This window comes from Malania oleifera, chromosome 1 (genome assembly GCF_029873635.1).
Source record: "Malania oleifera isolate guangnan ecotype guangnan chromosome 1, ASM2987363v1, whole genome shotgun sequence".
Taxonomy (NCBI): domain Eukaryota; kingdom Viridiplantae; phylum Streptophyta; class Magnoliopsida; order Santalales; family Ximeniaceae; genus Malania; species Malania oleifera.
Genome location: NC_080417.1, coordinates 155,968,258 through 155,992,785, shown reverse-complemented (window position 1 = coordinate 155,992,785; position 24,528 = coordinate 155,968,258). Strand labels below are relative to the sequence as shown.

The 24,528-nt window shown below is 38.1% G+C and overlaps 1 protein-coding gene across 3 annotated transcripts in view; it reads left to right on the top strand.

The window, feature by feature from the left end:
- Positions 1–238: 238 nt before the first annotated feature.
- LOC131168361 (actin-related protein 8) overlaps positions 239–24,528 on the top strand; it is a 69,847-nt gene continuing 45,557 nt past the window's right edge. For 2 of the 3 annotated variants that reach the window (XM_058127730.1, XM_058127744.1), the window contains exons 1-6: positions 239–901; positions 1,194–1,279; positions 2,010–2,080; positions 2,248–2,315; positions 5,996–6,057; positions 23,086–23,183. In XM_058127730.1, the coding sequence (XP_057983713.1) occupies positions 537–901; positions 1,194–1,279; positions 2,010–2,080; positions 2,248–2,315; positions 5,996–6,057; positions 23,086–23,183 (750 nt within the window). In that variant the 5' untranslated portion in view covers positions 239–536. The remainder of the gene's footprint in view (positions 902–1,193; positions 1,280–2,009; positions 2,081–2,247; positions 2,316–5,995; positions 6,058–23,085; positions 23,184–24,528) is intronic. The other variant, XM_058127738.1, reaches the window with a different exon arrangement.

Sequence of the window (24,528 nt, the reverse complement as noted above, 5' to 3'; positions counted from 1 at the left end):
TTTTGTTCATATGATCAATACATACTTTATTTTTTTTTTTTTCTCATTTTAAAAATAATAATCAAAATAAAAAAGAGGAATTTTCACTTATTTTTTTCAAGTAAATATCTGAATAATTTGAACCAGAGTAAGTGCAGACAAGTTGACTAGTCGAGTGGCTCTGACGTAGCAGCGCTGGGCGACAGCTCTGACTATGCAATACTTATAAATGATATAATATTGGGCGGGCCAAAAAACCAGCGACGAGGGATCCAATCGCCGACGTTGAATTATTCATTTCCTCAGTTTTCTCTCCCATGAGAAGAGAAGAGAAGAGGAGAGGAGAGGGGAGGAGAATCATGGAAACACTGGCCGACGGATGCTTTCTGTCCGTTCGCATCGTGTATCGTAACTTAGTCGATGAGCTGATGTTGTAGTTGGAGTGCCTTCTTCCAAGCACCATCTCCGCGACCGCCACTTCCACCTTCTTCAAATTCAAACTCCATCGCTACTTGACAGAGCTCAATCGCTCTCTTCCCTTCCTCAAAACCAGGAGGATGCGTTCAAACACAAGTGCCCGCGAATCGATGGCCACCACTTTGCTCAGAAAGATCTGGGACTCCGTCTCCAATCGTTCCCAGCCCAACAGAGATTCTTCTTCTCTTCGCCACTCTTCTTTGGAGGACTCCTCGATGTCCTCCGCGGGGCCCTTTGATCGCATACCTTCTGATATATTATTGCAAATCCTCAAATTGTTGGAACCCGGGGAGGCTGCCAGACTCAGCCTAGTCTGCAAATGCTGGAGAGTCCTCGTCTCCGACGACCGCCTCTGGATTTTCTTCCTTCAGAATCGGCAGTCTGAATTCTCCTGCGACTCCATATTCTTCTCCGAAACGCGTTTGGGATTGGCATATCCTCTTCAGTATGTTTCTAATAATTGTCTACTTCATCAATACTCCCAATTAAGCTAGTGCTAGTAGCGCTTTCATCTTGATTTTATTGATCCCGTTTTTGACTAGTCTCCGGGGGGTTTTATCGATTTCAATATTGATTTGATTTCTGATAAGATCACCTTTGTACTGGATTGCCAAAGTCCGCACAATTTGTTTCATCTTGTGGATGCTTTCACGGGATTTGTCTGGGCACCTGCAACTGCAAGTACTGTACCTTGGCATATTTATGTTCCGAGTTCTTAATTCCAACTTCGTTTGCAGGGCGAAACCCAATCATACGCCCCAGCTATCTTTCATGCGTGTCTATGGCTTACGGGCAAAAGTCACTGGTTCTGTCATTGTTGACGGTATGGAGCCTTATGCACTCTATGCTTGTTATATAATCCATGTCAAGGTCGACGAAGGCTGTTTCTAGTTCAATGTTTTTAGAAATTTTTTTGTTCTGAAATGTACAGATATTTGAAAATAAATAACGAAGAGATTGGAATAAAAATACAAATCCTATTAGGCAGAGGGGTGGAAATCTCATTCTCCTTAATGAGATTCAAGCCATTTACGGGTTTAGGCTTAGGGCACAAGCTTTGTCTCCCCCTATATTCAATGAAATACTTGTATTAATGAATTCGATTTAAGACAAATTTCCCTTTTTCACATTATACTCACCAACGAGTATTAATTTTAATATTAAAAATGCACCTATGGTTTTTAATATTTTTTTAATAAACAAATTAAGTTTCAAAATTTTAATTTCCTAGTCACATAAATTAAAGCTTTGCTGTTTTTGGTCAGCGTAACATGCATAAGACACCTGCTTGGAAGCTTTTGAGCATTACATGATGTTTTTGGTTTGCATAACATTCTAAGAGCTTTGAATGGAGTCAAATTTGTCAATTGATTTTTGTATATTTTTTATTCAAATTTTCATTCCATTCCACTCCTTCCCCATTCCATTATGCAAACCAAACATGACGTTATTGCTATTCCCATCTAAGTCTTTCAATTATCTCATTTGTTTTTATCTTCTGTCTAAACCTGAAATATTTTCATGTATTAATGGGTGATTTTCATGTTTTCAAGGGGGTTCTGGCTATTGCAAGTTTGGTTGGAGCAAATATGATTCCCCATCTGGGAGATCAGCAACGTTTTTGGTAAGTTTTTGAGATAAACAACTATTTAGAAGTTTCAATAACAACTACTAGTTTTCTGCCAGCATGCAGCCAAATGTGCTCTTGTAGATCCTTTATTTGTTTCATAAAAAAGGCATGCAGAAACTTCTTTTTTCTGTCTGCTGCTCTGAAGTTTAGCTGATGTGCAGGAGTTTGGTAACATAGAGACTCCATTACTTTCTAGGCTTCAACATTTTTTTGCAACAATTTATGGCAGGTTTGTTTTCTTGCTTGACTATAGTGCATCTCTAAAAAATTTTGAGCTTGTTAATTTTCTTCTTCGAGGAAACCATCGATATTATCTTGAATCTGGTTTTGTGAGAAACTATAAATAAGAGTTTTGGTGTACAACTAATATTCTTGTACAACAACAAACCAAGCCTTAAGTTCCATTAGGCGAGGTCGGTTACATGGATCCTTTTCTGCCAATTTATGTGATCATGAATAGTTTTTTCAACAAATTTAGGGCTATTAAATCTTTACTAACTATCTCATTCCAAATTATTTTAGGTCTACCTCTACCCCTTCTACTGTCCCTTAAAATAACTAATTTACTCTTCCTTATTGGTGCACTATGTGACCTATGTTGCAAGTGCCAAAACCATTTGAGTTGTCCCACCCTTATATTATCTTCTACAAGAGTTCATGCCTAACTTACTGCGAATATGTTTCTTTTTTAATTTTATCTTTTAATATTATACTACTCAATGTACTCATCCATCTAAGCTTTCTCATCTTGACAACTTTTACTTTTTGGATATATTATTTTTTAGTTGCCCAATATTCTGATCCATATAACATAGTTGGTCTTATAGCCGTTTCATAAAACTCCCCTTTTAATTTTAAGGGTATTCTACAATCACAAAGTACACTCGAAGCACTTCTCCATTTTACCCAATGTACTTTAACTCTATGCATCGAGTCTTCTTTAATTTCTCCTTCAGCTTGCATAATAGATCCAAGGTATCAAAATCTACTAGTGCTATTTATTTTTTCATCAAGTTTAACTGTCTCCAATATTCCTCCTACTATTACTGAAATTACATTTCATATATTCTGACTTATATCTACTTATCCTAAAACCTCTAGATTTTAAAGCTTCTCTTCATAATTCTAACTTGTATAATTATATTCTACTCCACTCCTAGTTTCATCAATCAAGACAATATCATCTGCAAACAACAAATATCATGGAACCTCATTTTGGATACTCATAGTTAGTTCATCTATCACTAAAGTAGAAAGATAAAGACTTAAAGTAGATCCTTGATGTACACTTGTTGTGGTTGGAAATTCTCTAGTATTTCCATCTATAGTCATAACATTAGTCATTACTCCATCATACATATCCTCAATGACATTAGTATACCCATTATAGACACCGTTTTTTTTCCAAAATTCACCACATAACTTCTATGGGTACCTTATCATAGTATACCCATTATAGACACCTTTTTTTTTTCTAAAATTCACCACATAAATTCTATAGGTACCTTATCATACTCTTTCTCTAAGTCAATAAATACCATATGTAAGTCTCTCTTTTTTTCTCTGAACTTTTCTATTAATCTTCTTAAAAGATATATAGATTTTGTAGTTGATCTCCTAGGCATAAGACCAAATTGATTTTCCGAGACCTTTTTTTCTAGCCTTAGTCTTTGTTCAACTACCCTTTCCCATAGTTTATATTGTATGACTCAAAAGTTTAATTCCACGATAGTTGTTACAATTTTAAATATCTTCTATATTTTTTGTATACAAGTATTAGAATGCTTTTCCTCCATTCGTCTGAAATTTTCTTAGTTTTTATAATTGTGTTAAATAAATTAGTTAACCATATAATTTTGTTATCACCTAAGTATTTCCAAACTTCAATTGGGATGCTATCCCATCCTATAGCTTTTCCATTTTCCATTTTTTTTAGTGCGAACTTAACTTTGTTAACTCTAATCTTGCGAATAATTCTCAAATTTTTAGTCTTTTCTTCTTTTTTCAATTCTAAGTTTAAGTCTTTTACTTGGTTTTCATTAAATAACTTACTAAAGTAACTTCATCATCTTTCTTTTGTATCTTCTTTCTTAACTAAGACAATATCATCCTCACTTTTTATACATTTTACATTACCTAAGTCCTTACTCTTTCTTTCTCTAGCTCTAGCAAGTTTAAATATGCTTTTTCCCCTTCCTATGTATCTAATCTAGTATACAAATTATTAAATGATCTATGTTAAGCTTCACTAACACTTTTTTTTGCATCTTTTTCTCGTCTCTTTATACTTTTCAAAGTTTTCAATGTTTCTACATTTTTGCCATGTTTTTGTCTTTATAGCTTTTTGGACATCCCAATCTCACTACCAACTTTTTTTTTGCCACTCGAGAATCTTCCTCTTGATTCACCTAAAATCCCTCTTGCTATTTTTTAATAGAGTTAGCTATCCTACTTCAAAGCGTATTTGTGTCTGCACTATTATCTGTAGTCCAATCGCCATCTTCGATCATTTTATCTTTAAATTTTATTATATTTTCTCTCTTTAGTTCCCACCACCTAGTTCTCTTGCACTAGTTTATTTAATCCTTTCTCTTCCATTTTTTAATACATATATCTAACACTAAAACTCTATGTTGTGTGGTTAAACTTTCACTTAGGATAACTTTACAATCCTTACACGATAAATGATCTACCCTCTTAGTTAAGAAAAAAATCTAGTTGACTTTTCTTTTTTCCTCTTTTGGGATGAATAGTTTTCTTGTAAATGACAAGAATAATGCTGTAATTATGAAGTTGGAACACCATATACACTCAGGCTTTCCAATAAGTATTTAACAAGTACACTAGGCTCTTTACAGCTTGTATTAGTGATGTCTTGAGCTTCTGTGATTCTAATTATAACCATGTATTCTATAGTTATAATCATGAAACATACTGGTTGTTGTGAATTGTTGTGGAACAGTTGGAACTTAAAACTGATGGATTGGTGCAAAACAACAAATTGACCGGTTAAGTGCAAGAATAAAACAAAAGAGAGAATGCAAACACATATATATGTTTGTCATTAAAGCGTACATTCATGGGTGCAAAATTGAGTAGAAATCCACTATGAAACAAGTAGAGCCCATAAGATATCAAAATACACTATGCTTTCCTGCCCTAAAGCCCCATTGCACCCACAGTCACAAAAAAACTGATCAATAAGTCTTGTCACACTCAAGATACCTCTAAACAAACATCAGAAGTTGTCACAGTTCCCATATGAAATATGCTCTTAAAGCAGTCAAATCAGAGTTTCATTTGGCACAGATTGGTCAACTGATCCAAGCTCCATCGACCAAATAGACAGAGATCAGGTTTTTGCAGTAGCCAAGATCTATTGACCTGTCCAAATTGGATTGGTCGACCAGTCGAGGATAGAGCTAGTGACATACCTATCTGCTTATTTGGTGATTGAGTTGAGGTGAAGCTTGGGACGCTAGCCTTCCAGGATAAGATAAAGTTTAGCAATTCTATATGCCACTTCCTTTGGGGAAGTTGGGTGAGCAGGTGCATTTGTCTTGTCTCTGAAGCTGTGTTGGGGGCTGAGCTTTCTGTCCCATTCACGTATTTTGCTGGGTGGCCTTCGTATGAGGTCCCGCCTTCGTATGAGGTCCCACGTCCCTTATCAAAGCCCATTTGGGCTTGGAGCTGTCTAGCATTTGATTATAGGTTGATCAACCAGTGCAATGAACCTCAAACAACATTGGTCAACTCCAATTACTTATTTTTTTTTTAGCCCTTTTGAAATGACAAAAAAAAAAGAAAAAGAAAAAAGAAACAGATGGTTATCTGGGATAAGTGTTTGCCTGGGTTGTGTTTGGTTGAATGCTGTGCCTCACATAAGATGCTAAGTAAATCTTTTTACAGGATGCAGGTGAAACCTTCTACACAACCAATTGTCGTGTCCCTTCCTATCTGCCATTATGATGGTGAGCCACTATTTAGTTTAGGAGAATGTATCTTGCTTTGCTTGCTGATATTTATGTGTGCTTGTTAGTGCTGATTTGATAGTCCTATTGCAATGACAGACAATGTGATGATAGATACAGGCTGTTGTTTTGGCCCTGAGGGATTGTAACTTTAACTTTCTTTTGCATGAATATGTTTGTGGCCCTAGGAAGCATGGACAAGGACACAAGGACACAAGTATGACAAACGCAGGCATGTTAACACAGTAATTTTAAATATGTAGGACACAAAAAAACAAGGAATCATGTATAAATAAATTTTCTTATATATATATATATATTACACAATATATCAGACAAAATTCTCAATAAATGACTTCTTTTATTGTAAATATATCCATATTAAATTTAAACAAATTATATCTATAAAAAAATAATTTAAAATAAATCATCAATTATAATTATGTATGTGTGAAGAGATGATCAAAAGGCTGTATTTGCCAGAGAATTGAGAGTTCCATGATCATCTCATGGCTATTCGGAATTGTTATTAGTTACTATAATTATTTAGTGTTATTGCTGTGTTAGTGTGACTGTGTGAGTTAGTGCATTAGTAAGGGTAATATGGTCATTGTCATGTACTTGGCATATATTATAAATAGAAGAAGAGTTCTATCATTGCAATTAGATCTTCCATTTACTCAATTCTTGAGCATGGTGTTAGAGCATGATTTTGAGGCCTAAACCCTAATTGTGACAGACACTGTCAAACTGAAGCTTAAAAGCCTAAATTTGCTGCATGTCTACCATCGTAGGAGATTTGCTGCATCAGCTGGAAGCTGTAGTAGCTGCTGAAAATTTCCTAGATGACACTGCCATTTTAGGAACACAAAACCCCATCAGATTTTGCAAAAAGCCAACACCATAGCCACCCACAAACATTGTCAACTGCCCATTGTTGACATTGGACTTTGAAGACCCATTTGGGTAGCAAAACAAGTACAGACAACCAAACCAAAATAAGGGAAAACCTGTTGAAAAGAGATTATGTTCAGGAGTACATTGGTGAATGGGGAAGGTAATACTTTAAATCCCTTTTTATTGAAATTCAAAGAATTAGCACCCTGAAACACCTATTCAAAGAAATAGTACTCTAGAGATTTGGCGGTCAACCACCGGTAGGGGCTGATTGACCACTTTGTAGCCAATGGCAACTTCTTTAAAACGAAAGGGGGTCGGTTGACCACCTGCATGGGCCAGTTGATTGCTTGAAGGTACACCTGCACATATTCATGCAATTTTGATTTCTAAACATGTTTTTTTTTTTGTGCAATCAAGACAAACATGTTCTACTACTTCTAACAGTGTTTTAAAAGGCGAAGGCGTAAGGTGAGGCGTTTTACCCTCCTTGAGGTGAGGCGTAAGCATTTTGGGACTGTATTTTTTTAAATAATTAATAAATAAAATCAATTTATATATAGTGAAAAAATGAGAAAGATTTTAGAATAATGGAGAAAAAAAATATAATTTTTAAATTTCATATAAGTCAATTTTAGATTAAAAAAACACGAATAATACATGTTAAAAAATAAACATGAGCCACATTACCAAAAGAATACAAAAAAATCCAAATTAAAGCATAATAGAAAAAGCCAAATTAAGTCATCCACTAATTTCTAAGAATATAAAACTAAATAAATAGAGGCAGATCAGATTGAAGGGTCCACGACAGCTTGGAGGAATCGTTAGAGAGGGAGAAGGCGTTGGAGGAAAGCTATTGAAGCTTCTTCGAGTCGTCGGAGAGGGAGAAGGAGTTGGAGGAAAGCTACGGAAGCTTTATCGACTCGTCGGAGAAGACTGGAGGCTTCATCGAGAGGAATCATTAAGAGAGGAGAAGAATGGAGGCTTTGAAGGGAGAGCAGAGGCTTTGTCGAGGCTTCGAAGAGAGAGCAGAGGCTTCGTCGAGCTTCGTTGGAGAGAGCAAAGGCTTTGTCGAGCTTCGTCGGAGAGAGCAGAGGCTTCGTTGAGGCTTCGAGAGAGAGAGAGCAGAGGCTTCGTCGAGCTTCGTTGGAGATAGCAGAGGCTTCATTGAGGCTTCAAGAGAGAGCAGAGGCTGCATTCTGGGTTTTGATACTGAAAGGCCTACGCTTGGATGTTGAGGCGTAAAAAGGCGAGGTTTTTTGTCTGATGAGTACGCCTTCTCGCCTGAGGCGCACGCTTTTGTGGACTTGCGCCTTTTAACTCATGCCTTGGTGCGTTTTTTCCCTAAAATGTCTCAAGGCGCGCCTCATTTACGCCTTTAAAAACACTGACTTCTAACAACATTTTTGACATGGGTTAATGGAGAAATCATGAAGTATTAATCATAATTTTCAAAGAAACCTCAACATGCTTCAACATGCCAAAATTCATAAAATGAGTGGAAATGAATGAATTAGAAGGTTAGGCACTGACCTTTTTGGAGAATAAACCTTTGTAGATCAAGTGGATGACACCCTTCAAATCACACCCCAAATTCCCCTTTGAAAAGAAGAAAAGTGTGGTTTCTCTCTTTCAAATAAAATCCCCTTTTGATCCCTTAGAGAACTTTGAAAGCCTCGCCTTGCCCCCATTTGGACTTGCCTCAATCTCTCCCTAAAGAGGTCCTTTTATAGACCTCCGATGGAATGGAGGGAAAAGCCTCTTTGAATTCATTGAATTTGAATATCGAAAATTCAAATTCAATAATAACTTCCAATAATTACCAACCACTAGTTGCCAATATTGGAGGTTGATATGTGGTATTATTAGGGTATTTGGCAAGCCCAAAATCCCTACTGGATTGCATGCAAATAAGTCAAAAATTCTAAAATTGGCAGGGCTGGTCAGCTGCTTGAAGAAGCTAGTCGACTGCTAGTGAGTGGTGCCAAGCAATGGAATTGGAGGGAAGGCCCGTCGACCGCCCTAAGTGGTCGATCGACCGTCTCATGAAAATTTTTACTTTCTTTTTACCTTTCTTTTGATTCTTAATGTCTTCATTTGGGTTTAAATTTGTTTTGTCAAAAAATGACTATCAACACCCAGTATTGAGATCCCATTGCCGAAGCTGCTCCTACACTCCCTTATGCGTGGGTCAAAGGCAAGCGGGGTTATAGGCATGTTTCTAGCCTGAGTTGCTCCTCCACTGTTCAAATCTCTATGTAGTTTTTGGTGATGGTTTTTTGTCCAAAGATCTCACCTTTTTAGTTGCTCATGTGTGGCACTTAGAGAATGACTGTTTGGTACCGCTCAAAGCTGTTTGTCAATGTTTATTAAGACCTTTAGGTTCTGAAACAGTGGTGTTTGCTGTGTTAGTGATTTGTTCATTTCATTGAGTGTTTGTGGTTTGCTCTGGCTGTCTAAGGTTGTGTGTTGGTACATGGTCATGAATCCCAAAAGTATATTGTTTGTTGTGTATCGAGTTTGTGTGTGTGTTGGGATGGAGTCCCCATATCCCAAAAGTATGTTTTCTTCGTTAGTCACTTCTCTGATTATTAGTGAACGACATACAATAACTATCTTAGAGGAGTATTCAAGATTCCTGCAATATTAGGCATCGCAACAAGCGTATCATCACATTGCTTCCTTTGCCAAAAAAATATTATCCTACAATCTGCATGTTGTATCTCTCCCACTAGTCTTTGGTACATTGACTCTACCGTCACCGGCTATCCACTTTCTTCTTGTTTTTTTTTCGGCTCTCTAGTATTCTAAAAATCTACCTTGAGTTGCTGTCCACTGCTGCAGATAAAGGGGTACCTACCCTTTATGTGCTCATTCAAAAGAGCGTAATTCTCTTTTTTTGCATTTTTGCAGTGTTGTGGGGTTTATAGTTGGAGCCTAATTTGCATATTTTTATCTACTCCCTCCATCTCTCTTTCTTTTGTTCTGTACATTCCTAAACCCCCCCTTCAACCTCATGTTTGTCAATAAGATAACAAAGTCACTAAATTGTTCTGTAACCTTCTAATTATGTTATTTAGGATCTGAACATGAGGAGGACAGTTGGCACAGGATGTGAGGTTGGTGGACTTTACTACTTTGAGTTGCTCTCTCCTATTGTTTGTAGTGTGGCCGCTAGTAGGCTTGCCAAGGTTTGGGTCCTTAACTATCAAAAATAATATTTATAAAACCTAACTAATCCCAAGTTTGTAGAGAGTAGGGGAAGTCGGGTGTCGATCCTCAGGGACTTAAAGTGCAGTTATCAAACCACTTCCAAATCAGTTTATTGTAGCCATGTGTAAAAGAAAAGTAAAAAGATGGTATTTTTCAAGTTGTTTTCTAACAATCTACTAGAAAGCGAATAAAATCCATATTATCCCTACTCCTACAAAGCAGTGGTCAATCATGAATCAAAACTTAGGATGTCGTGTGCGTAATCTAAGTCCTGATAGTTTATCGTATTAAGCTAACCGAGAATCGGCTAAATGGTCCAAGGAGCCATTTGATGGCATAGGGTAGCAAGGGTGCACCAACCATTCGGAGTACGGTCGGGAACCTGAGTATACTCAGTCACAATGATCACGAGAACCTCTATGGGAGACCGTAGCCTACTACGTGTACCTGACTGAAGCTGTAGAAGTGTTATCCTATCTACTAAGTGTTCATCACAATCAAAGCTGTAAAAGAAAGCATGTAAATCAAAGTAGTAAAGGAAAGCAGTAAAGAAAAAGCATGTAAGGATGGCTTCTTTATTGCAGAACAAATCGTCTGTCACTAACGATCACTCATACACAATGAAAATTAGAGCAAGAATGTAAATACAAAAGCATGTAAATTTAATCTACAGTGGTTCTCAATGGCATTTCAGTTCTGTCACTAACCCAAAATCGACCAAAGAGGAACCTAGAGAACATGTTCGTAGCTATTGCTTATACCCATTAGGGTTTACAAGATTTGGGATTCAAAAATGGCAACTTCTGCAAGTATCTTGTGACGCAAATCGTCAGTTTCGACCAGGTAGCATCCATATTCTTCCTCGATTGCACCCTGCTCGGAGCTCTTGGGAAAACAAGAATTTGAATTCAGCTCTTCTCGACATAGTCGCACAATCGGGTCTTGTTGGTCGAGTAGATGGTCGAGACTTGTAGTATCTCGGGCTTCAGGAAATCTCAGGAACTTGACTCTGTTGCCCGTAATGGTCTCTTTGGTTGAGCATTTGGTTGAGACTTTCGGTAGTTCTGTGTTCAGTTAGCTTCAGTCTCTGGAACTAGTCGCCCTAGAGAGTCACTGTGTTAAGGACTTGGTCGAACCTTGCAGTTGTTCTATTTCAGGCTTGAACCTTGGAGTCTGCATCTATTGCCTTGGTCGCCCCTGTTGGTAGCTAGTCGCTCCACATGGTCGAACAAGATCTTTCTTCCTTGAATGCACCGAAGCTCTAGGGACTTGGTTAAACATCTGACTTGACCTTTAAATGTCCCAAATATTCCCTTGGCTTCTCATAATGCCTAACTCTTTGGTTTTTAACCTGTTTTCCCTGAAACACGAACAAACCTTGCATAACTCTGAACTATGTTAATAAAGGGTTACCTACAAGATAAAAGAGAATAAACAAAGGTAATTGAGGGTCTAAAATCATGCATTTTAGGGACTCATCACAACCCTCAACTTACACTTTGCTAGTCATCGAGTAAAGCAAAAACTAAGAAAACTAAGAAAATCCTACTTACCTCCTCTTTCGTGGGAAACACGGTTGCATTTACCATATGCAACAAGGCTTCAAATCCCTAGGTTCACCCTAGTGGATGAGTTGTAGTCTCGTGAGGGTTTCCAGGGCGATACCCACAAACACCATTTCCAATGAACATAAGATAAAAGCACATGCAACATAGTCATACCATTTTACATACACGTATATCACCAAATTACATGCAAGCTCTGTCCTTCATGACTTCACTGTACACACAACTCTGAAACGAATCACTCATGCAAGTCTCAACATGATATAGTCATCAAGAAAAGCATAACTTACAGATAATCAACCAGCAACTGCAATTCAGAGTTAATATAGTCATGTGAATTCAAGAATAAATAGGCAATATCACAAGGCATGTGTAGGGTGTATGATTTGTCACACTTAAAGTACCCTTGGACAATTATAGAATGGTCGTCTTGACTCAGCCTCACCGGTATTCCTTCAAAATCACTCAAAGCAAATGAGTTCACTCTCATATGTGAGGAAGAATGTCATGATCAAACATCCGACATATTTTAAGGAACAATGCTAAAATATGGGTGAACTAGTCTCGAAAGGAATCTAGTTTATTTATGAGGTGTCAGGTCCTTCACCCTAGCATCTTCTCACTTACTTGCCACATCCAACCAAGACCACCCTAGATTGACTCATTCATAGACTAGGCGTGAATACAACAATTGCATTGGTCAGCTGAAAACTCTCATACGTGTAGAAATGTGGTGTCGTGTTCCTAGTTTACCTTTTTATATTTATTTGGAGCATATATATATTTTTATTTTCATTCTTCTGCATTTTTGTTTCTCTTTTTCTTTCTTCTGCTCATTCTTTTCATTTTCTTTCTTTTTATGGTCAGCTAGGACAATCATTACACTCTTATGTTGTCTTCATACCACCAATGGAAGTTGAGGTCGAACAGGAGTCCACGAAGTAAGTCTGTCTCTAAGGGTGGCTTAATTTTCGCATCTTGAGTAAGCTACAAGACCTAGGTTTATGTCTCCCAACTTGATGTCACCTCTAGGCTAGCAAATGCAAGAACAGAGACTAGTGTACAAGGAATATCCAGAAAATAGAAGGAAAGTTGAGTTTTATAAACTCAGAGTTTGACATCAACAACTCAAGAATTGATCAACAGGGTCAATAGTACCTCACAAGGTGTCATAGTCGCCACGGTTGTTCTCTCAATGCTCTTAAGGAATCCTAAGTGTTACAAATCACGTGTAAGTGTATCCTAGCCTCGTGAAATCCCATGTAAATACTAGCCTTTACACAACCATATTAAAGCGAATGAGTTATTAGTCAATTATCCTAGAGTTTCAAAGCTTATATTGACCATAGTATGTAAGACTAAACTCCAGTAACTCACTACTTCATTAGTGAGCATAACAAAATCATGTGACTAATAAGCTTATGCATGTAACATGTAAGTGGTATAGAAGTATATAAAGGGTGTGAATAGTGTTAGCGTGGCATAAAAGGAACATTGTTCATTGAAAATTTTAAATTTTGTCATTTTTGTGCTTAAATGTGTCATGTAGTGTTTCCTACCCCCTACCCCAAACTTAGAACTTCAGTGTCCTCATTGAAGTGTAGAAAGAAAGAATTTGGTGTGCATGGTAGAGGAAACATGGCATGGTGCAATGAGAAGTAAATGGTGTACGTGCATCAACACATAAAACCAAAAGTAATAAAAGCATGCATAGATACACTGAAGCACAAAAGACTCAGGCCAAAAACACCATGTGATTGCATTGATTGCAAAATGGCATTACACTGTATGTTTCGTCGTTACAAGCATTGGGAATGCCACAAAATCATGGTGAAAGAACAAAAAAGGAAGGAAAAGAAAATAAAAGAAAGACAACAAACATGTGCCGGAGAAGCACAGTACAAGACTCAAAAGCGAGCAAAATGATCCGGACACCTAGCCCATCCTAGTCCTTGGTGGGAGATTGGCAGACGTCAAAGGCGGAATCGCTATCCCTTAGAACACCGGAAGCATCGGAGGAAGTATCTTCGTCAGATAAGCGGGCTGCATTAGACTGGACACTCGTGGTAGCCTCCCCTTTGTTGGAAACATTGCCAGACACAGCTGGCGAAATGGGTGGAGCGGGGGCAGGAAATGCACCCAAGGAAGAACTTGTGGAACCGGCGTAGGTGTTGGAGGGTAGGCAGACGCTACATCAGGGAAGTAGTGACAAAGCACCTTGCCGATTGCTCTAAAATCCTGTTGTATTTCCACACACATCTCTGCTATCTCACGAAGTACCATGGAATGAAAGAGTTCAAAATCATGACATAGGCGGTCTAGGTCATCCCCTGCCTGAGGCATAGAGGGGGAAGTAGGCGGGGGTGAATATGTTGATGGAGAGGACTCGGTCATGCTTGGAGAGAGAGAGTATGGGTGGAGTAAAGAGGAAGAGATGCTTGACGATTCGACCAAGAATCAATGAAGGCGGGAGTTAAAGAGTTGCGGGTGAAGCAGGGATTTTAACCGACTTTTGATTTTCTCGATTAAATCGCACCAGCACTAGTGCTAGTTGTAGACATCGTCGAAGCTCTCGGCACTTTGTAAGCTCAGAGGAGTTCAAGGGCTAGACTAGGTCGCACCAACGATATGACGGTCGTGTCCCTGGTCGAATTCCTTAAGCCTTTAGGAAATCAGAAAACTATACATACCCCCAACTAACCTAGGACCTATCCTATAAATCTCACACTCTATTCACACTACTTATGGACAACCTAAGGACTCAAGAAGAAAGGAAAAACTCTCGGGTTGCCTCCCGGAAATGTTAAGTTTACCGTTTTCAGTTAGATGCACTAAAGCTCATTTCGAACTCATCCGGGTTCGAAGTTCAGAGTGTCCCCCCTCATTTCCTTGTCACACCCTATTTGGTTTACCCCCAACTTGCCCTCTACCCTGGAGTCCAAATCATGAAATGCTATACCTTGATCGTATGGGTCGTCCAGGTCAGCAACAAATGGGCTCCCGGGCTGAAGAGTCTCTTCCAATGGGTCCCCCCACAGGATTGAGGGAGCCTCGCCCCCAACAACTATATCAATCATGTCTTCGTCCATGACTTGGACGGTATTGGGTGGATGTTGGGGAGCATGAAATATGTTCAACCGGAGTTGCTTGTAGCCCAAGGATATGTCCATAACCCTTGTCCTGCATTGAATGCGAGCGTTAGCCATGGCTAAGAATGGGCGTCCTAATAGGACAGGGATCAGATTCTTGGAAGGCTCCATATCTAAAATAATGAAATCCACCAGATAGGAAAACTATTCCACATTGACCAATACATCCTCTACCACACCCCGGGATCTTTTCATTGATCAGTCGGCAAAACAAGGTGACCAAGGTGGGCTTTAGCTCCCCCAAGTGAAATTGTTGGTACACCGAGTACAGGAGAATGTTCACATTCGATCCTAGATCTAGAAGAGCCCCATCAATGGTGTAATTGCCAATTACACACGAAATGGTTGGTGTTTCGAGGTCTTTTAATTTAGGAGGGAGATGACCTAAAACCATTGAGCTCAGGTGCTCGGTCAGCCTCACTTGTTCATCCATAGGTGCCCTTGACTTTTGTTGCAACCTATATAAGTTCCTGAGGACCTTGGCATACTTAGGTGTTTTCTTAATCTCATCACGAGGGGCTTGTTGACCTGAAGTCGTCTAAATTCGTCCAAGATGAACTCAGTTGTGGTCTCTTTCTTAGATGAAGAGGGCTAGGGTAGAGCTGCAGGACATGGTGTTGGAAGGACATGAAATGCCATATGTGGGACATTGTGAGGCTTTGGTCCTTCAGCAACAGACATGGAAATCTTGGGGTTGGCCATTATACTTGAGGAGGAGGTGGCACAAGTTTCAATGGTAGGTTCTCCTTTCCTCCCCTCCTCATTCTCACCCTTGCTCAGCTGCTTTTCCGCTTTATTGTGTTTCACCCCCTCACTGTGAAAAGTGGATATCGCTTGGGCTTGCTCATGATATGTTGGCGTTCGTCGACGAAGGAAGGACCTTGTCGACGAATCCTAAGTCTGATATTTTCCGGACATTCTGGATCTCTTCGTTGACAAAGCTCTGAATTTCGTTGATGAACCTCAGAAGGGCCTTCGTCGATGAGAACATGGAGTTCATTGACGAAACCTGCTAAAAAATCCCCTTTTTCTTTCTTATTTAATTTTCCTTTTTTTCCTGGTTCAGGTCTCTACATATTTAGTGTCAAGTGTGTTACCATTTGTAAGTCTGTTAGCTTGACCTTTCTACTCGATGCATCTATAGCTTGATTCATACGCCCTGTCTTGTGCTCAAATGAGATATCAAATTCTGCCAAGAATTCGTGCCATTGGCCCGACTTGGGTGATAACTTCGGTTGTGTGAAGAAGTGGCTAACGCCCGAGTTATCCATTTTCACCACAAACCTTGACTTAAGTAGATAATGTCTCCATATGCAGAGACAATGGATCACTGTTAGCATCTCCTTCTCTTGAGTTGTGTACTTCCGTTTTGCTTCACTAAGTGTATGATTCTCGCATGCAACAAGATGTCCTTCTTGTAACAAGACTCCTCCAAGGGCATAGTTTGATGTATCTGTGTGTGTACCTCGAAGGGTTTCATGATGTCCGGAAGAGCAAGTGCCTGATCTCTCATCATGACATCCTTCAAGTCATCGAAGGCTCCTTGGCACTTCTCTATCTAGTTCCACCCTTGACCTTTCTTCAACAATTCAATTAAAGGAGCAGTTCTCCTCGAGTACTCCTCTACGAAATTCTTGTAATAATTGGCAAGACCAAGATAGGATGCAGCTCCTTCATTGTCTTTGGGATCTTCCATTCTTGAATGATTCTTACCTTCTCTATATCCATTCTAATGTGACCATGTTCAATCACATGATTGAAGAATTTTATGCTCCATTGAGTGAAAAAACACTTCTTTTTCTTCACATACAGGCTATTCTTTTTCGGCTCGTTGAAATTTTTCCTTAGATGCTCTTTTTGTTCCTCCAGAGTAAAACCATAGACAACAATATCATCTAGGTATATCATGACAAATTTGTCGAGGTACTTACGAAATACTTGGCTCATCAAGGCATAGAATGTTGCAAGCACATTCATCAACTTAAATGGCATCACCAAGAACTCATATGCTATTCTCATAAGCTATTCTCACCTTGAGTCAAGTTTGGTGAAGTACTTGGCATGACTCAGCTGATCAAACAGATTGGCAATCAACGGAATAGGATATTTGTTCTTCATTGTCACCTTGTTGAGCGTGTAGTAGTCTACACACATCCGCATGCTTCCATCACGTTTCTTCTGAAATAACATCAGCGCTCCGAATGGTGCTTTGGAAGGATGAATATATCCCACTTCCAACACATCATCAAGTTGCTTTTTTAGCTTTGGTAGCTTTGGAGGCACCATCCGATATGGCCCTATAGCATGTGGCTTCACTTCTGGGAACAACTTGATCTCATGCTCCACACGCCGTCGTGGAGGCAAGTTGTGAGGTTGCTTATCTGGCATCACCTCCTTGTACTCATCCAACACAACTTGGATGGTTGTAGGCACCAGCTCTTGATCTACTCCATCTACCGCCATCGTGGCTAGATACGTCTATTTACCCCTCCTCAATCCTTTCTTGAGTTTCATGGCGGAAAGGAACTTCTCATCATCATCTTCCTTTGCAACGACTTGCACCACGCAAGGGTGGTCTCCCATCAGACGCAGAGAACCAACAAAAAGCATCGACACTGCCTTGGTCTCCCTTAAGAATTCCATTCCAAAAATGACTTGGAAGTCTTCTAACGGCACCATTGTGAAATTTGCATGTCCTGCCCACTACCCAAGCTTCACAGTGACTTGCTTGGCTTCTCCTAGAGTAGGCTAGGCGATAGAGTTCACTGCTTTCATGCGTTTTGAATCCTTCTCCAAGGATAAGTTAGGTCTCCTTGCTTTTGCTTGTGAAACAAAGTTATGGGTAGCTGTGGTATCAACCATAGCACAGTTGCTTGTCCCATTGATTCTCAAGTCCACAAACATCAACCCTTTCGCCTGTGTAACTTTCGATGCTTTTGCCTACCTTTCCAATGTGTTCACTAGCTACATTGCACCCATTCTCGAGGTATCCTCTTTTTCCTCATCATCCTTGAGTGCCCCCTCTGCGATGGAAGCTTGTAAAGCATTAAGTGATGAATTGTGAGGGCATTCCCCAACTTTATGTCGGCCTTAACATAAGAAGCATGAAATCTTACCCTTACCATTGGGTGTGTTGGATGCTCGAGACAATGAAGCTTTCTTTGAAGTTGACACCTTACTATCTGCTCCCCCACTTTTGGGTTTACCCTTCTTGAAAGACTTTCTGTTGTTTCCATTGACGCCACTCTCTTTGGACAAAGCGAAATTATCTCTAGCATAGTTAGTCAAGCATTCTACGGTAGCTTGTGCAGTAGACAAGTCTTCAACTCTTTTTCTATGAAGTTCGGTTCTTGCCTACGGTTTCAACCCCTTAAGAAAATAGAACAACTTGTCGTTCTTTGACGGATATTCAACATCAAAGCAAAAAACTATTTCACATATTCCTTGATTGACCTAGTGTGCTTGAGGTCTCTTAGCTTTCTTCTAGCATTGTACTCAACGTTCCTAGGAAAGAATTGGGCCTTGGGTTCTCTCTTCAAGTCTGCCTAACAATTGATAACACAATGTCCATTCTCAATTTCATCGTACTTGGTATGCCACTACAATTTAGTGTCACCAACCAAGTACATCATTGTAGTATTCACTATTCATTTTCACCTGTTCTGAGTTTGTCCTCAAAGCAAAAGTATTGCTCCATATCAAACAAGAATTTCTCCAACTGCTTGGCATCATGGGCACCCCTATACATCATGGGTTTTGGTACCTTGGTTGTGCTAAACTTCGGAGTGTTAAGAGTTTCTCATAGCAAGAACCATCACATTCACCTTCACAGTTAGATCAACTATCTAAGCCTGCAAGGTTTCCACAGCATGTTGAAGGTCCTTTGACAATTCCACCATGAAAATTTGTTGACATCTTTGTGATCCCTCCAATTCATCAACATGCTCAGTTATTCGGGCCATCTCTACGGCGACATTGTTGGCTGTCGTCTTAGCCTATGCTTCTAGCACACCAATTCTTTCAACATTGGTCAGCATGGTCACTTACCAAATCTTTCCCAATCCCAAAACGAGGGCAATTGAATTCACGTAGCAATTAATCGAGCTCTGATACCAGGTGTCATGGGGCCCAAATATTTCACACTTTTGTGAAGGGTCGTTTAGCGCTAGCTAAAGCATTCTTGCAGCATAACATTTACCACAATCTACCAACAGAACACTTTCATTGTCATTAAAAGAAATATAAGCGGAAACATTAAGCAATTCCTAAAAACAATGGCACACAAAAGGTGAACATCATAGCAACGTAATTCATTAAGCAACACATCTGTAACAGTGTGTGTCTAGTGAGGGAGGCTAGTAGGCTAAACACGTTTACAATGACTAGTGAGTTTTATAAGTTGATGAACACACACCCTCCCCGAAAGAGCTTTCAATGCAATTCTCACTCTGGTACTAGGAAACATAAATGTGCCCAAGGATTCATACTCTCCTTTTGAGCCTAGGGAAAAACTGTCTTTGAAAAATAACCCTACATTAGTATTTACATGATGGAAACCCATCCCAAACACAAGAGACAAGCGGTGATAGGCAAGCAGAATGCCCTAAACAAGCTTGGCTTGTGATGTGCAATGTAAAAAGTATAAGGATAATTAACAATTTATCATAGGCATATCTGCATTTGTATTTTTTGCATGATTAAGAAGTCAAATGAGACTTTTTTTTGAAGAAGGTAGGAAGATTTTATTGAATCACACGAAAGGCTACAACAAGAAAATGGGGAAAATTTAACAAAATAAAGTAACCATCTAATGCAACTTTGCTAGAACACGTTGCTTTAACCTTAGATGTGATATTCTGGAAAATGGAATTAATGATAATAGGTGTATTGTGAAAGATTTTGGAGTTAGCTCTCCAATTGCGGTAGATAGATGCTGTCCAAGAAAGCATGCAAATGGAAGTATATGCTTGGTTCCTTGAATCAAGAGGAATAATCCATTAAAATTATAAAATAAGAGAAGGAGCCAATGATTCAAGATGATACTTTGCGATAAAAGAAAAAGTTGTCCATGGTTTCATATTCCTCTTTGGAAAGATCTCAAGTAGGAGACATGGACTTGCCATAAGAGATTTTAAGTGATTCCTATCAGCTGAAGTAGCATCAGGATAATAAGGCAAGTGGAATTTAGAAGGATAGTTATTGTGGAAGACATAAATGCTAATAAAAAGATGGGCAATTCTTGTGATGGGGTTAGTAGAGGAGGTAATGAAATGGGGGGATTTATCTGATAATGAAAGCGATGGTCTTAATGAGTTTGATTATGGTGGGGGTTTACTGTTGGATGAAATTAGGCAATAATATGGATATGTTTCTAATTCCCGTGACATTTTAGGGGACTTATCATATGTACATCCATCAATTTTGGAAGGATTGGAGGGGGTCTGAAAATGATGATTTGGTTAATGAGCTGCAGTGCCGAGACGGTATTTTACCAACACTAGTGGAGGAGATTTCAAGGAAGGATTTTAAAGTTCAAGATCTCATGTATAAATTGAATTTAAAGTTTTGTGATCCTAAGGGAAATGAAGTGCATTTTGATGGGTGTAAAAACAGAGCTAAGAAGGGCCAAAGAGAGTCGGTTAACTTGAAGAGTTTGGTGAATTATGAAGGAAAAGGATTGAAGAGGGGGTTCCTTGTTTAATTTTTAATTTTAATTTTTTATTTTTCATCTCATTTTATTTTATTTTATAAGGTGGACTTCTTGTCCTCCTTCATTGTAATTTCTTTTTTTCTATCTGATATAACCTTATTTTATTCTCAAACTCCATAGGAAAGTAGAGGCCATCCCTTTCCAGAAATGGACTGGAAGGGTGCCATTTGTGGAAGACTAGAAAAGGCACATTTTCCATTATCAATGATTTTAGAGGCAAGGGAAGAGGTTGTGAGCATGAATCCTTGTTACCCAAGTTAAAAGTATACCTTCGTCCTCATAGCTTGTAAGCATGAATTCTAACCCAAAGGAAAGTCTTGGAAGAGAAAATATTCTAGAGTAATCTGAAAAAAGAAGTTGCATTGCATTCAGAAACCATTTTCAAGCCCAAACCAATTTCTTTTTTGGGGTTGCAAACATATTTCCTACTAACATTACAAAAACTAATATTCCAATAATCCAATCGTTTCCTTTCTAGTGAAAAGGAAATACCTTGGGAAATATTTCAGAAAGTAGGAATGCTATTAAATCCTTACTATCTTAGTCCAAGTTATTCTAGGTCTATTTGTCTACTAAGTGCCTCTAACGATAACTAAATAACCCATTCTTATTAAATCATTATTTGGTCTGCGTTGCAAGTTCTTAAACCATCTCATTCCCTTATCTTTTATTGGTGCTGTCCTTATCTTACCACAGACATGTTCATTTTTTTTTTTTCTTCTAGAGTTATATTGCATAACCATATTAGATGCAAACAAGAAAAAAAAAAATTAGGGTTTTTAAATTGTTATGAGATGAGTGACTATTGAGACAGTAGTTTGTTGTATTACTGGGGCATATATTTAGGGCACTTTGAAAGAGGTGTGTAGACAGTAGCCATTAGTGCTAGGTGCACATAATTAGAGTTATTTTTTTTCAAAAGACAAATTTATTTTCTCCATTCATAAATTTTACACCTAATGTATATGATACAGATTTTTAATTTCATCTGCATTGAGCAGTTACCTTTGTCTAATTTAGAGCTAAAGAAAATTTTAATACATGAGAAAGTGAAATAGTAGGTGAGGCAAGTTGAGTTCCAAGTGTATGTTTTATGTAGGTGTCGCTAGGTAGAAACCAAAAGCCAAAAGAAAAAAAAAAAGAAGCAAAGGGTTTGGTACAATTTAATAAGAGTTTGTTTAGAATTAAATTTTTTATATTATTTTATGGTTGACATGAATCAAATGAAATATAAATATATAATAATCAATTTCCTATTGGCGAGATGATATGTCATCCTTTTACTAAAAATTTTGATTTCTTATAGGAATTATATTAATTCTATTGGGTCAACATGTCATTGAATGGCTTCCAGATTATTTTTAGGAGGATGTCTTATTATTTTATATATTCCTAATCTCTTAATGAAATTTCTTTCGTTTCTATATAAAAAGCATATCACTGTATGACTCTGCTGATAGAATCAGAGAACATCTTCTGTTATCCTTTGACTTCCATTACTCAAGGAATAACTCACATTTGCTGGGAGACCCAAAATACACTTAGTATGTTAAAAATAACCCCGAACTTTTTTGGGAAATGCACAGGAAGTAAATTATCAGGTGTCTGTCTCTTCCTCAATGAATTATATAAACAAGAATTTGCAAGACTCTAGCTTCTTGGTTTCAAATTATCCACTGCAGGACTATTGCTGCTATCCAAAAAAAAAAACTTTGAAGGCACCTATTTGGGTCTTTGCGGTAAAACAACCCTGTCATTGATCCGCAACACTTGACAAAATGATTTGACTGAAATGACAATTGCTGTTATCCAACCAAAACAAAGTATGGGACCTCCCAGAGCCCACCTTAATTGTGTACAGCTTTACAAAGGTGATGGCGTCTCAAGTTCTTCCCTTTTAAGTCTTCTAGATAATGTAGGATTCCAAGCTGTCAAACCACCAGACAGATTAGCAAATCAGGAGCCAAAGGTGTCCTTATTCTGTGCTGAACCAAAAAGTCTAGTATTGCTCTTTAAGAGCTGAAAATCCATGCAACATATCATGCCAGAAAAAGACACCCGTTCTATTCTGACCTCCAAAATTTCTTTCTAAAACTGCAATTATAGTTGTACAATCCAAATCCACGAGAAACTCTCTTCACAGCCAGATTCCATCTCCGGTAGATAACACCATCTTTCAACCTACAACTTTTCCCCATAATCTATCTCCCTTTCACAGGAGCCTTACGATATCAGCTTTTGACTTCAATAACAAGCTTTTCTCTCTTGGTTCATGCGGAGATTTTCAACCATCTTCTCACCATTCTCCGTTGGTATGATTTTTTTGAAGTCCTGGTAAAATGCTAGAGCTGTTCCCTCTTGGTTCATATAGCAATTCAAGATTGGAGTTGGTTGTGTATGTTTCATATGATATATAATTTTTGAATATGTTTTCATATATGCTTTCTTTCACTATATAATTATTTTATTGGGTTGCTTTTGTTCATTCCAGATACCGAATCCGCTAAAGCTGCCAGAAGACAGCTAAAGGAAGTCATCTATTCAGCCTTGTTTGATTTGAAAGTTCCTACTATTTGTGCCATAGATCAGGTAGAGTAAATAAATGAGACTGGTGGTCTGGAAGATGTATTGTGAGCATAAATTTGAGTGATTCTGTGCTTTTCATGCTAGTAAAAAAAAAAAAAAAAAAAAAATCATTCCCAGGCCACAAGGCTCCCTGCTTTGCAAGAGGGGGGGGGGGGGGGTCGTGTAAGCAGCCTTACCCTACTTTTATGCGGAGAGGTTGTTTCTTTGGATTTGAACCCACGACCAACCAGTCATAAAGGAGCAACCTTACTGTCGTCTCAGTGCACATGGTGTTCATACTAGTCATGTATAAATATTTGGGTTGAACTTGACGTATCAATGAAATTTTGCTCCCAAAAAACTTGGGTCCCTTAATTGAAATTCTCATTTGCATATATAGATAGATAGATAGATAGATATTTTTTCCCTTGTCTTCGAACATTCTCCTAGTTTTGCTTAGCTAAAAATCTCAACAACAGCAACAAACCAAGCTTTAAGTCCACTAGGTGGGGGTTGACTACATGAGTTCTTTTCGCCAATTTATGCGATAATGAGCAATTTCCTTTAACAAATTTAGGGCTATTAAATCCTTACTATCTCATTCCAAGTTATTTTTGGTCTACCTTTACCTCTTCTACTGCCCCTCTCAGTCACTAACTCACACTTCCCCACTGACATACTATGGCCTATATTGCAGGTGCCTAAACCATTTGGGCCATCTCTCCTTTATCTTATCTTCTAGATTTCATTAAGGTCTTAAATTTTGATTTCGATTTGAAAAAATAACGGAAACAAGTAGTAGAACATGAAATTCTTTTATGAAGCTTTAGAAATGATTAATAGACATAGTAATGTAAGTTTTAGGACTAATATATTACAAGTAAATACATCTATGCTGTGTATAAGGTGGAGAAGCTGTAATATAATATGTGCGTCAAACATATTTGTAAGATAATGTACATTAAACATGTTTAGTGAATCAGTTAATACAAATGAAATTGATAAATCATTTAAATATGATTTATTATACAAATAATGATAATTTAGAAATGAGTGGTTAAATAAAATGTTGTTATAAGTTTATTTTTTCATATAATTTCAAAAGCAATTGTAATAATCATTTGTTTCGATAAAAATGAATTAAAAGAGAAATTTCATTTCACTCTTAAATCCTTCATTTGAAGTCTGAGAAAATTTCATTACATAGTTCAAATTTCAACAAGTTTCGCTAAAATTTTGAGATTTTGATAAATTTTAGATAGTTTGTTGAGATTTTGATGGAAATAATGCAAGACAGAAATCGACTACCATTTCGATTTCATGGGTGACTAAAATCAGAAATTTCGATGGAAATTTCGACAGTTTTGTG